The following is a 15,247-nucleotide window of genomic DNA, read 5'->3' on the forward strand; positions in this document are numbered from 1 at the left end:
GGCAGAACCGTGGGCCCGGAGCAGCTGCACCCTCTGCCCCCTTCTGTGTGTATTGTTTATTGTTATTTGATAACTTTATAGAAAATGTTCAGTACTGGCTATGGACTTACATCAAGTGGTTATGCTTTCAGTGACTATATGACAAGATTATTACAAATGAGACAATGTGTCATGATGCGTTTTGCAAAGTAAAGAAAAACAAAAAAGGTAATGGATAGAATAAATCCTGCGGTCAAGCTGAACACAAGCATATGTTGTGTGCCTCGTCTTTTGTACTCACCTCAACACCCACCAAATCAGGGAGATAACATGTACTCTCATATTTGAACTTTGAAAAGTGCTTTAGTATTTATAAAAGTCTCTTTTTATTGCCACCATTGTGATCTGTCATGTATTTGCTATGGACCATTTACAGAAACTTGAAATTTGAATTCTGCTTAAATTACCACATGTAAATTTACTGCATTTAAAAGAAAATTAAGGGTTGCACACAGAAATTGTTTTTCAATTCAATTTATTTTTATTTGTATAGCGCTTTTTACAACACAAGTTGTCACAAAGCAGCTTTACATTGTTCCCAGGCCGGAGACCCCCTGAGAGCAAGCCTAAGGCAACAGTGGCAAGGAAAAACTCCCTATCAGGCAGAAACCTTGAGCAGTTATTTTTAGGTTGTTTGTCCAAATTAGTCCCTTTCCACTAACAAAGTGCAAAGTATGTTGTACATTTTCTTAATTGCAATTAGTATCACTGATGGTCTAAAACTGATGGAAATCACTAACAGATTTTGAAATATTAATGTTTCTGCAAAAAGCATGCATGGAATTTTGCCCTGTGCCCCTGCTCTTTGCACTTTGCTAAGATGTGCCAGAATTCAGTATGCGGCAATTACCATGATTTGCTCCTGGAATGTGCGGTGCTTGCAATCAGCTTTTAATGAAAGGAATGATAATGCAAGAGTTCAAATTTGTGTCACAAGGTCACCCCTTATACATTAAACATGGATATAAAATTACACTGCACACTCCAGTGCATGGACCACTATATCATGATCACTATGCATTATGAGGATGAAACATACACACTATTCCAATATTGTTTTTTTCCACACTTTATTTATGGTCCCCCTGATAAAATGCTACATTCATTGTTTTGTGAAGGTCACACTGGTCATTTGTCAAGAGTAAACCTGCTTTTTCATATTTGCATGCATGTTATTCCACTTATTGAAGCTCCAGCTGTGTTATTTTTCAGAGGAGTCTGTATAATCTGAAAGAGTATATAAAGCTCCTTATGTCACATTGATATTTGGATTATTGATCAATCTGGAATGGACACAGAAACATCATAACTTGCAAATGAGGGAGCTGGAGTTAGAGGATATACACAGACTTTATGTCTGGAAACATTCTCTGAATGAGTACAAGACAAAGATCAAGTTAAATCTACATATTCCACGTAAGTTTACACTCAAAGAAAAAAAGATTATTGTGTGCCATTAAATCAGTGATGACTGGAACAGGTCCATTCAACAGAAGAATTTGATTCTGCTGCTTTGTGCACGTTCAGTAATAGCTTCCCATTCAAAAGCCTGTCTGTGCTGAGCAGTCCTGTGCGATTTACACTTTTTAACATGCCATTTCTATCTTTACATGCTTGTAACATTTAATAGTTTCATCAGCATTATACATTTTTAAAATAGAATTTGCATTCTAGCCACATAATGATGCAGTTTATGAGAAACAATAACAAAAAATAGTGGCAAAGTTTGAAAACTATATCAATAATATCACCATTGACACAATCTGCCTGGTCAAGACAGAGTTATATAAAATGGCTAGTAATCAAAGGAGGACCTGAAATTACATCATGACTATTGTAGGCTTTATAATGCTGTAAAAGCATTTACTTTAACTCATCATAATCAAAATAATGTCAAAACTGTGGACATGCTAATTATTTTTTCTCTTTTTATGCTTAACGCTTAAAAATATGTTTTTCTCTTTTCCTTAAAAAAAAAACAAAAGGTTGAAAATGTTAAATGTGTTAAATGCCTGACTGATTGTGCCTTTGCATCCACCTTCAGTAAGTATCTTTTTATATATATATATACATATACACGTATGTATTTTTTTCATCCATGTTTACAGAGCTATGTGAAAGCTAGTATCCACAGCCTACTTTGTTAATTTTGTATTGACCAGACAGCTTGCCTAAAATTTATGAACAAGTGAAAGAAAGCAGAAGTCCCCCTACATCCATCCTTAATCTAAACCGTATCCTTAAACTACATGACTTATTCATTCACCAAATGCTTTTTTTCCAGGGCACCTCACCTGGTTTATTTTTTGTATTTACTGTAACATGCATTTATAGAGTAGTTAAAATAGTTAGCAAAGCTTTTCAGGTTAAGTACCACAGGAAACATGTAGTGGCATTGCCCCAGCTGTGAATCCTGAAAACTGCAACCTTAAATTCAAAGACGCACCACCTTAACCCCTTCACTGTACCGCATTTAAATGTTATGTTTTGTCACAAGCTGTATTCTTTTAACTTGTGCCTGTTCAAGATCTGAACTTACGTCTTCTAATTATTTTGACATTCATACCACCATCAGAGCAGCAAGCTCTGTCAGGAAGGATAATCTTTACCACATAATGCTGTACAGAAATGTAGTGCAAAAATGTGACAACAATGTACAGCTGTGCAGAAAGTTAGAGTAATGTTCTGATTCAAAGAGTTGCAACGAATGTATTTTATTTCATTATCTGTTTGCTACATGACTACATTCCATGGTGTATTTGTTGATGTAATGAGTAATAACCGAGTAATAATGGTGTTTTGCTTATAGGTATAATTGGATTTCATGACCGCTACATTTAAAATATTATAAATTAAATAACACTCCCAAAAGGTCTCAATGACTGATGGTTTCTGATATACTTGGTAGGCTGGTATTTTGAACGAATGACAAGGCTGTGCAAAGTACTTCCTTAAAACTCATGTAAATTCACTTTACTTCTTCGGCTGAATAGACTTGATAGACTCACATAAAGGACACTGTCCAAAAGAAATATTCAAAAGACTGTAATTTGTATTTTAATTTACAATCCAGGTTATAGCTACCGGTTTTAAAACCATCATGGCATACATTCTTCAGGTCATGTTTTGTTGGATTGAGTCATTGAGTTCGGTTTCATGCTTTGGGTTCAATCAGAGTTCGGTTTCATGCTTTGGAATGGATTAGAGTTCAGTTTCATGCTTCGTCTCCACACCGATGTCTGGAGTGTTGCCCATACTGCTTTTCCTGCTTCCTGAGTCTGTCTCAAATGACAGTGGGTCAGCTCGTATGATGTACCTGAAAATCACACACACACAAACACACCACAATTTAGACTGATCATGCATTCTGAGGTGTGTTCCACTCTGGTGCACAGTATGGAGGCCTCTAGTTAGTCTAATTACAATGTTCTCTGAATTTATCGTCAGCTAATGAATTTCAACATGCGTTGCTGGCCCCAATCCCCAGTGACAGCCAAACCCATTTTGTGCGAGAACCTTAAAAATACTAAAAAAGGTAGCACTTGCCCCTCTCTAAAATGGAGAGACACAGTTGGATGTCAATACTATCTCCTTATAAGCCGTCTGCAATGCCACTGGCTACAGTTTTGGCACTGGCTTCTGAGGTGCAGCTGTTCCCTGCTTACAGCCTGGTGGTGCTGCCTATTTAAGAAATTCAGCAAAAAAAGACTACTCCCTCCTTCTCTGTCCACTGTAGCAATGTATATACGAATGTAAAAACTGTATCTTAAAAGCAAACCCCAAAAAATTCATAAAAGAAATGCAAGCATTAAAGTTATCTAAAGTCACTCCATCATATGTTAAAATTATGTCCGCTGCATGTGCATGTTGATGTTTCTGTGTGTGCATGCGTGTAATAAATTACTTGCAAGATGTGTAACGGAACTCCTGTGGCTCTGTGAAAGGCTGAATATGACTGTGACATACGTTTTTATAGTCTTCATTGTACTCACACAATGTCATTAAGCTCCAGTCGTGTGTCAGGCGATGGGTTGATTAAAACGTACGAGTGCGTGCTCTGGTGATCGCTCATTTCATCTAGATCAAAAAAAGAAATGAGGAAGAGCATCGAGACCAAGTCACAGCCTGAGTGGTAAATCAGCATCAAAACATATGAGCCCCTGTTGAGACTGTAGTATCTCACATTTTTAAAGAAATGTAAAATGAATATAATTCAATTCAATACAAGGTCCAAAAGGATCAAGTACAAACAAAATAAATGTCACCTGCTATAGGTAATTTTATGGTTAAAATTTGAATTCATTTTCCAATTCATTTTGACCAAGAAAGAAATTGAGGCCTTACTTTAATTACATTACATGCAAGTAGGCCAAGATATACCTGCTATCCACATATATAACTGCATATAAGAGGAACAAAAGATCACTATTCAGCAATTTTACGCCATTCAACAAAGACCTCCCAATGTGACATGAAAATGTTAAATTAAGATTTAGTTTTAAAGTTTTTAAAGCTTTTTTCCTTGTACATGATGTTTCAGAAGTGTTATAATGTATAATATGTAAGCAAAAAAATGCCAGACTAAAGCACTCTTTTGTGCATCAGTCAATCCTAGAATTAAACAAGGAGCTTAATCCCAGATCAAATGTACATTGAATATTGTCCTTTGTGATGGTTATGTTAAATGTATGTATCTTTGTTTCATTGTCCCAATTCTTGTCTTCTCTGTGATGTTGCAAATGGAGCTGCTGTAATGCAAAAAAAAATTTCAGACTTGTCTGACAATAAAGTATCATCATCATCATCATCATCATCGTGTACAACACTGAATCAAACTTCAAACCAGACGCATATCTCCCTCCTCACCACTACCAGATTGGTGTACCTTTTCCCATTACCAATGACAGAGTGAAGGTCCATTAATGACATAACAGGAAAAACTGCTGTACCGTGCACTGTCAATTGCTGGCTCTATCTGAAACAGTCAAAAGCCTTTGCATCTACACAGCACAGTGTTATGACTTTCTGGCAGGAGTGTAGTGTAGTGGTAAGGAGCTGGGCTCCAAAGGTTGTTGTTTCCACTGTCCACTAAGCTGATATAATGGTGAAGAATCAAATCAGTGAGCATTTGGTAACTCCACAAACAGCCCTGCACCCCAGTTACTTACCGTATCCAGCCGTGGAGAGGCCTAGGTTCTTCATGCGGCTCTTGACCAGCTCAGCCAGCTCCTGGCGCTCAGAGCGGCGGTACAGGCTCATGCGCTGCTGGCTGAACCTCTCCCCACTGCGGTTGAGACCTCGCGGCACCCTGCGGCTCAGGCGTCGTGCCCACTGCATGCTCTTCTTCCGCAGAAGTGGCCGGTCCGACTGCTCGCTTGACATCGAGCTGTGGTGACTGCTGCGGAGCTCCTTCACCTCTTTTGTATCATCAAAGTCATCCACGCTCACTGAAATTTGAGACTACATTGTGGGGGGCAAGGGGGGAAGGGGTGTGATCATTCAAAATCTATACTTAAATCTACACTTACCATGATAAAATGGTCAAAAGCGAGCTTACTGTATGTTTTTTATAGTTTATTGTTGACCATCAAGATTTTTGTTTGTATATTGTGAGGAAAAATGCTTGCAAGTGTACAATCTTTCCTAATAAGCACTTGTCAAATTAAAAAGCTTCAAAAATGTTATGATATTAAATTATTAGGTTCGTTGTGTGACAAAAAAGCTGTTTCCCTGGAGAGGCAAATTGCTGTATCCTTTGACATTGCTGAATTAAATTGATTCCTTAGAGACATTATCAATAGTGGCAGCTGTTTGTATGGTCTATCAAGCAGAATACCAACTTAATCTCTGAGCTGAATACTTTAGACTTGTAAATCCAACTTAATTAGTTTGCGGCATAATTTATGGAGCATTGCTGAAATTACACGGCAAAAAGGTTTACCAGTGGCCAGAAAATAAATGTGTTTTTGGATGTGCTTGATTAATATTGAAAATCCGCTAGGCTGACACAATTGATGGGGAAGAATGTGTCCACTCCAGCAGTGACTCACCCAAGACTCGATTGAAAAATCCTGATTGCTCTCTGAGTCATGCCACGATAAAAACACTGTTTAGTTAGATATTAAAAGCAATATACTGAAATGTTACAATTTCCTTAAAAGACAGAACTCCATCTATTATGACTCAGTGTGAGCAGTGTGCATCCAGTATGGATCCAGTATGGAGAACAGGGGAAAAATTTAATCAAGTTAATCAAAAATCAAGGCCAACAATCAACTAACTGCAAAGGACTTTGTCCTTCACTTTGAGAAACAAACTCTTGATGTCAATCAAGATGTCATTATCTGCCAAGTGAATAAATGTAAATATAAATATAAAAAGGAGCTACTGAATTGCCACTCAGAGTTAAGGAGAACACAAATTACAATCAGATCGGTGCTCACTGAGGCATGCATATAGGTCTTTTTGCAGTTCAGATTTGAAAATTATGTAATGCAGGTGCCCAGACACTAAGGAATTGTAGATAATTCTTTCAATATAACACTTAAACAAGTAATTTAAACTTTGTTTTGGTGCATCATAGTTTTGTGAGGTCAAGACGTGCATCAGAAAATGAAATTGTGGTTCAGCAGGGTTCACACAGATCTGAATTTGTTTTAAATGAGCTGTCACTTTCACATTTAGCAGGGCATCAAAGATGTGACATTTTTGTCTCAAATCAAATATATGGTGTCCATATAAGAAACGCCTCAGCCTTTGATCATTTTGGAATTGTCTGGACTTAATGACATACCTCAGACATCAAGCATGTGCCGCTTTCAGATGTCTGATGCTTTCCAAAACTCCACCAAATGGAGCTACTGTCAACAAATACGATGACCACTCTGAAATACCCACATCAAAAATGCCACCATTCCTCTTCCAGGTGGCTTCAGCCTAAATAGCTAATGTCGAAACTTGGTGTTTAGAAAACACCATCCTTTATCTGAGGCGGTTAGCACAGAAGACTACAGACCAAAATAGCTCTCAAATGACACCACATTTTTGTCTTTAAACTTAAATCTCAAAATTAAGCCAAGGTGATGTTTTCCAGTCTTAATATTTTTGTTGTTCATTAGTTGCTTAACTTCATAGGTTTGTACTGTAATGTAATATATTGGGGAGGAAAGTAACATTTACTTAATTTCAGCAGCAAAGTTAAGGAAATACTATTAAGATGAAGGACTGAATATCCCTTAACCCTAAAAGAAACTCACCTGTGAGGTCAGATCGTTCGGCTTATTGTTGGGGAGAGAAAAGGAGACACCAATTAAAGGAACATTAAAGAGCAGAAATGAAAAGGGGTTAAATCCATGAGAAATGGTTTGGATGTAACAATGTGAACAAAGCTGAAACGCCTGACATTTCATGAGAAAAATCTTAAGTTGTAATGGGAGCTAGTTACATTGGGTATCTGTGTATGAAAACATCATAAACCCAGTGACAATAACAGAGCTAACATAACTAAGAAACTATCTACAAGATTACGAACCAGTTGGCTAGCTTACTACAACTCATAACTAGATGCAGCATGCTGTGGCTGAACAAAGATGAAACAGTTGGCTAGATGGATAGCAAGCATGTTATCTAGCTGAGTGGTAAGAAGTAGATGTGTGGCTACATTTGCTAGTTGGCTGTCTAGCATTGCTAGTCCCTGATATTGCCAAGTAATGGTTAAAAAATAATTGGTACTCTTCGGGGAATTTAAATAACTATGTCTGTGTAGTTTTAACTAGAAAACTGGCAATATAATAAAACTGTTGTTTCATTATGTTGAAGCTTTAAGTGCCCATAAATGAAGAAAATGATACATTTATTTTAAAAAAAATCTGTGGAACATTAAGTTTGGCATTTTGTGAACATATGTAATTTTAAAGCTGCCAGAGTAGTCACAGTTTATTTTATTTGATTAGGAAACCATTACTATAAGTAATCCTGACTTACACACGCACACATCATATATATACATATATATACACACACACACACACACACTATATGGAAGTATTTGGCCACACCTGTTTTTCAGGGTTTGGGCTAAGCCCCTTATCTCCAGTGAAGGGCAATCTTAATGCTTCAGCACACCAGGACATTTTGGACAATACTATGCTTCCAACTTTGTGGCAACAGTTTGAGGAAGGCCCTTTTCTATTCCAACATGACTGTGTACAATGTAATGGTAATGGTCAGGTGTCCGAATACTTTTGTCCATATAGTGTGTATGTGCGCATATATATATATATATATATATATATATATATATATATATATATGTACACACACTTTCAGGAACTGCAACATACTGCAAACCTTTGAATGTTGATTTTTTCTGCATTTTTTTTTTGTTCAAGCGTGAATAACAAATCCACTGGCCTTGAGCTACCCCAGACATGGCTGTACCTCTGACTTTGGCGATATCTGGGGTTCTGTCCTATAGACCCCAATGGGAATGTCTCCACTGGAGGAGCAGAGCTTTTGGTAGAGTCTGCCATATGTCCTGATCCATAGGTCATCCTCTGTGATTGTCATCTACAGCAGAAATGGCCAGGAAAAACAGACAGGTACATCAAGTCAGTCAGAGCACAGATTTATGGAGCAGATATTCCACTCCTTACCTTCCATGCTGAGAAGTCTGCCTCTGCAGTTGCTGAAGCTGCTAACTATTCTAATTTGCTAGCATACATCTAAGAACATTTTAAAAATCAAATGTCCATAGGTAGCAAAGCAATGCAGACAGCATTGGAATCTGTGTTTAGTCTGAACCCTCTAAGGAAGTAATGAGGGATGGAGGAATGCATCAGCCAAATATCTGGTCCTTACATCTATAGTCAGGAAGCTCAGGGAACAGAAGGTACAAGATACAATACAATCACAATAACAGTTACTTCATTATAATGTAAAATCAATTATGTAAATCCACTCTGGCTATAACATAATCTTATTAATAAAAAGTGTCATCTGCAACAACTTCACAATTAAAACTATGGCAGCAGTGCCCACTTACTGCACACAGAAATCCAGATCCTGGAGTCGTGTCCAAACCAAGAAGAAGCCTGGTTATTGAAATCATATAGTCCTTGACAAATGACTGTAACAAGACAGAAAATGTAATTGCACAACCAGTGTGTTTATTTTGATGCTGTTTACTCTCAATATATGCATATTAACACATGGAAACCACTCACTTTAATTATTTTGATCAGTGTGCCCATTACTCGTGAGGCAAACTGCATCAACCTCTTAGTCACAACAATACAAGCTATACTGAAAAAAGGCAGAAATAAATAATAACAAGACAGTATTTTTAATATTGATAATCATATTATTGATATTGGTGTATGCTAATGTTATATATATTATTGATGATAGTGTCATTCTACGCCCAAAATTTGTTATTACAGTAAAATCAAGAGCACATCTTATATCAGAAATGGAATGTATACACTATACTTGGGCAAAATATGTCCAAACCCAGACTGTTCAATATGGTAAAGCTAAAATTAGCAATGAAACATTGGAATCATAGCAATAGGACTGAATCCATGCCTACAGTGACAGACGTTTCCAACAATACCATCTGAAATGCAATGACATTGGAGTCTCCACCTCACCATCCAACAGAGATGCAAAAATTCTGTCTGGGATCATGTGGCCCTCGGCCGCGAAAAAAACAGGAGGCATCCGCAGGCACATTCATGCTTCATACAGTGTGTTCCACATCTTGTGATCATCAGAGAAAAACATGCCATTTACACGGTGGAGTCATGGAGGAAAATTAGCCTAAATTAGGTCTATCTCAGTCCATAGATGCATCCTTGTGGAACCCTCGAGGGCCAAAAGATAAGGAATGTAATGCAAGAAAATGTGCACACAGGTGTCAGAGTGTGTGTGCATCAAGAGAGGGTGGCACATATATTAACATTGTGTGGAGGATGCAAACATACATATGTAGGCCTTTTTTCATTTCCAATTTTCTTATGGTTGAATGGATACTTTGTCATTGTGTAATATGTGCCTACACTATATACACAGATATATGATTATGATTCAAATATGAGCATTCTGGCTCTGTTTCAGTGTGACATAAATTTGCATTTAAGCAAATGTTTCCTCTTCTTGCTATATTAAATATGTTTAAGAGTGTGCAATAATAACAAATTGTGGTAATGCCTTGTCAAACGCTGAGTGATGTGATCTAATTTTACATGCACAAATATAACTTTAGTAAGCTTGAGGATGAATTTCAGCCCTGTTCTTCTCTGACTGGTTAATGAATGAGAGGCCAGGTGTTGTTGCAGGAGGAAATCATATGATTGGCAGGTTCATTCTGAACGGCATCTGATTGATTGAAATCTGCTTAATGAGAGCAACCGGCTCAAAGCGTTAAGTAGGAAGACAGGCTGGCAAGAGATCAGAGCGAAGTGCAATCATTTACAGGTGCTAACAGACGTGAGTGAAACCCGTTTGTAAATTGGGAATACATTACCTGGTAAAGGAGTGTGTCCAGCATGCTAACGCTGAACACTCTTCCAGCAGCGAATGGCAAGCGGAACATGAAAGCCAGATTGGAACCTTTCTCACGTTCTTTCTGCAAAGGGAGACAAGGCTTAGGTTTTGTTGTGGTAAGAGGGAAAAACAACACTGTCCTCTAGTGGTCTTTATGTCACAGTACTGCTATTACAGATTTTGTATTATTTTTGTATTATTTTGTTCGTTATAACATAAAGGAGACAAAGCTTTATTAAGCATTTTAACTGCTTTGTCTTGCAGTAGGCCAGTTCTCAATCCATAGATCTGAATATATGAAACCGTCTGTTTCATCAGGTTGGTCTCATTTTCTGTCAGAGTTCTTACATGAATATTAATTGTCAATAAAGTAATATGGGATGTACAAAACACTAGTGAACTGTCCCAGTGTCCTGAGATAGAGGAATAACAAAAAGGAAAAACCAAATACCGTTGCTATTCACATATAACAGTGAAGATGATAAGCCTCGCATGTGCTGTGTGTCCTGTTGAAATGTTGCATCTCAGCTGATGTGACCTATTCATCTATTCACCCATACGGAGCGAAAACAGACATCTCACAAGACGCTGTGGTTCAAGTGCCCATTGCACACACTTATACCTGCAGCAGATTTGTCCCGCAGTGTGAGACAAATGCTGTTAGTTTTTCTCCATTGCCACCCCATATCAGAATTAATGGTTTGCATTCCGTATGTCGCGGTTGCAGGGGTAACGAGAACGTTTTTTGAAATGGAATGTAGCGTTTAGAAAGTGGATACTAGGCATTCGGAGACTGAATCGTCAACGTTGGTGGTGGTGGTGGTGGTTTGAGGGATGGCCCACTGGTAGCATTTTGATTTTACTGTGCTGACCAACCTTTGGACAGATCATGACAACAGAGCAGTACTGCTATGCCCCACATCAGCAACATATGGTCATATTTGCCTAAGGAAATACACTTCAGTTTTTAAGTAGTAAGCATGTTGTCCTATTTTTTACAGATTTCTGCATATTTGATGTGGTTAGGCTGGCTGCAGGCAATTGGCCGTTGTGTCTTTCTTAACCACACACTTGGCCATGACAGAGGTATTCACTGCTTTGATACACATTTGATTAAAATGAAAAAGAACCCTTGGAGTGTATGATTTTTCCACATCTATGATTTTATTGGCAAGATTTTTTTCCTTCTGCCCATATCATACTGCGGGAATGCAGTGCAGTTTTTTCCACCCCAGTGCAGCATGGGACAGCAAAATATTGAGTGACATCACGTCACACAAACAATCTATCTCTTCTTCCAAGTAACGTAAGCCGGAGTTATACCCTTTCCTCCCATGTTAAATGTTGCCACAGTAAAAGAATGCTCCTACCTTCTCCAGTTTGGAAAGGGCCAAGGAATAACAGTCTTTAGCTCTGAATTGCATAAACCTCATGTTGGCAGGATGTGTGAGTTCTGTGATAATACTGAGACCTGAAAACAACCTGAGGGAGAGAGGAAAAAGAACCACAGATCTTCATTAGTTATAACAGACACATAGATATACATCATAACAGATAAACATTAAAATGTATTAGAATATTTAAGTGGTAATAACACGTCTTGCAGTCGTTGTCAACCGACCATGTCTAACGCGAAAGCTTAGTGCTTCAGCTGCTTCTTGTTTTTAAACATTAGTTATAGCTGCTCATTGGCGCAGAAGGGTCCTTTTTTAGGATCCAAGAGCTAAGTATACTAGTGATGTGCAGTTCGTGAACGAACGAATCTTTTTTAACGAATCTTTCAGGTGAACTGAGTGTACTGAATCACTAGTCTAAAAGATTCGTTCCTTCCCTTTTGCAAACACGCGCCCTTATTAGCTGGCATAGCAGCTATAACTCTCCCTCCAGTGGATATTAGCTATGCAGTCTATCCATGAAGCAGCCTATCACAAAACTGTATCAGCAGTACGATCATGACGACAACTAGCCAATGGCTGAAATGCTAACACTCGAAGCACCTCCCACTGGCCATCTCGGCACAGCTGACGATGTGGGACAATGCAAAAGATCCGGTGACTACGAAGACTCCAAACTGCCCTTACTGACCTGATGAACTGTTGACAAGTTCTCAGTACAACCGTTCCTTCAGACTCCAAAGATTCACTGACTATGCTGACAAGTTCCCAGTACACCGGTTCCGTTCCTCTCAAAAGAGTCACTGACTATGAAGGTCTGGTGACTACGTGTTGCCAGAATTACTAGTTCTCAGTATAGCAGGCTTGGGCTACATCCACCATTGACTGTGACGATGCAAAAGGAATCAGAGCGCTTCCATGACATTATTTATAGGAATTAAAAATATTATTAAATATTATTTTGCTCATCTACCTGGAATATTATTTTATATTTACACAGTAGCATATTTTAGGTGCGCACAATATATCGTAGTTCTTTGTTTATCACAACTGCAATTTTACGTAGGCTACGATTTATTTAATGATGACATCACATTTCCTTTTAACGTGAATAAAGTCCTTATTAATAAATACTGACAAATGAACATAGTAGGCTACAAATCAAAACAGAAACGTGATACATAAGCCTATGGCCACTATGTCTACATTAACGACAAATAAAATTACGACATCACTGATTAGGCCTACAAGTATATTAAAATGTTTGGGCTCGGTTAGTTCAAAACTTGTAAAAGGACGTTTTTCGCTTCGGATATAAGCCTGGCTCTTTTTTCCTCAGTTTTTTTTAGTTTTAGCAAATGACATGTACTTAGGCTATTATATGAGTTAAAATGTGGGTTTCTATTACCTTCCTAAAGACGAAGTATAGGCTACTTTGCGGATGCATGATTGTTTGAATAGCATTGTGCAGTTTCACGTAATGAATATTACGATTTAATTATTATTAACTTCACTGACATTTGGTCGTTCAGACCATGACATTTTGGTTCAGACGTGCTGTTTTGCCACAGAGCAGGCTAATAATGGACATTATGTTTGGAACGTAGAGTAATTTTTAAAATACAATAAAACTATTTATAGATTCGTGTATGCCGCCCGATATGGAAGTGAATGAATCAGTGAGTCAAAGATTCGAATCATTTGAACGAAAGGAACCGAATCACTACAAAGAATCGTTTTGAACACCACTAAAGTATACGCTTGTTTTACCGAAGTACAAAAAAGCCCGTGACATTTTGACCCTGGGGCGACCGGAGCATAACTTTTATTTAAAATAAAGAAATTGCTTAAACGGGTGCTATCAGACGAATCTCGTCTGTTTTGTGCGTTTATTGATGGCTCCCTGAATAGGCCTATTTGCCGTCTGAGAATCTCGAGTATTTGAATGTAACGACTCTTGTTTATTGACAATATACTGACATTACCATCTGTTGTTTACTGCTAAATGACGTATAAGTATCGTTCTGCAACACTCTTTTGGTTATGAAATATAACATAACTGTTTCATTTAATTTTGTAGCCTACACAGAGTAGCCTAGTAACAGACGTAACTGGTGAAATCGGTCAAGTCCATCAGGGATCACCCAGATATTTTCTATCAAGCTATAATAAATAGACTGCCTCTCAGGTGGTTCAGATTGTTCAACAGGACGTATCTATGTATTCAATGTATTCTGAGTTAACTTCATACAGAATACTGTCCACAATTTCAATTCAGCGCTTCCAACAGAATGTTGCATTTCACAAACCATTACGTCGGGCAATCTGCCGTCTCTAGTATCAAATTCACTGTAGTGCTATGAGAAGGTTGCCAGGGAAACGGGCTCAGCGAAAGCTGGCCCTTTCTTCTGCTTTTCTGTCACTGACCCCCCTCCTCCGTACAACAGCTGTTGATGAGGACAATCTGCCTTGTTTTCAACTCAGAACAATTCTACTCCAAGTGGTGCAGCACTGACAGACTCGTTCTTTGATATTTGAACGTCTGCTTAACGTCCCCCTTTCCATTGGTACATTGTCTAGACGTAGCCGCTAGTGCGTTATTTGGCAGCAATATATGTGGTAAAGTCTACAAGACACAGGTCACCGCCGTTTTGACTTTGACGTCTGCTTAGTCGAGCTACAAAGCTCTTAATACTGCCGAAGCAAGCGTTCTGTTCTTTCCCCTCATTCCGTGCACATTTTTCACCAATAACAGCGACTGCCAAGCTTGTAATGCTGTGTATCATTAGGAACACATACATAAATTAATGTTAATGACAAGGAGCGTCATGGTTCGACAGAAAAGAGGCACACTGTCAAGAGATACTGTATATTGTAGCATGCGTTTTATAAAATAACGTACTTTTAATGAAACATGTGAAATGTTTCTTGGAATATACTACAATATAAACCACATATATAGAAAAGAATGTGCGTGTAGTAGAATGCATCTGAGATTTGCAGTTTATGACAACATTTTTTTTCTTTTTTGGGCTATAATTGTGACTAACCCTAGTCATTTCACAGTTGTGAAGTGATTTCCCTGGATCGAGCCAAAACTGCTAGGTTTATGGTTCAATAAACAGTTTAATCCGGAAAACCTTCAAGGGAGAGAGTTGCTCTGCTTTAACACAGTGCTGGGTTATTGTGTAGGTTTTTTCATTCAATATCAGTTTGCCTTAAGAAAACTTGGCGGGTTTTGATCCAAGGGTTTTACATTGGACAGTAGG

The 15,247-nt window shown here is 38.1% G+C and overlaps 1 protein-coding gene across 2 annotated transcripts in view; it reads right to left on the reverse strand.

Annotated features, from left to right (window-relative positions):
- Positions 1–3,211: 3,211 nt before the first annotated feature.
- kcnt2 (potassium channel, subfamily T, member 2) overlaps positions 3,212–15,247 on the reverse strand; it is a 50,885-nt gene continuing 38,849 nt past the window's right edge. For both annotated transcript variants that reach the window (XM_036554068.1, XM_036554067.1), the window contains 7 exons: positions 11,955–12,066; positions 10,565–10,666; positions 9,083–9,166; positions 8,479–8,607; positions 5,208–5,499; positions 4,032–4,116; positions 3,212–3,355 (listed from right to left, as the gene is read on the reverse strand). In XM_036554068.1, coding sequence (XP_036409961.1) covers positions 3,241–3,355; positions 4,032–4,116; positions 5,208–5,499; positions 8,479–8,607; positions 9,083–9,166; positions 10,565–10,666; positions 11,955–12,066 — 919 coding nt within the window. In that variant the 3' untranslated portion in view covers positions 3,212–3,240. The remainder of the gene's footprint in view (positions 3,356–4,031; positions 4,117–5,207; positions 5,500–8,478; positions 8,608–9,082; positions 9,167–10,564; positions 10,667–11,954; positions 12,067–15,247) is intronic.

This window comes from Megalops cyprinoides, chromosome 20 (assembly GCF_013368585.1).
Source record: "Megalops cyprinoides isolate fMegCyp1 chromosome 20, fMegCyp1.pri, whole genome shotgun sequence".
NCBI lineage: Eukaryota > Metazoa > Chordata > Actinopteri > Elopiformes > Megalopidae > Megalops > Megalops cyprinoides.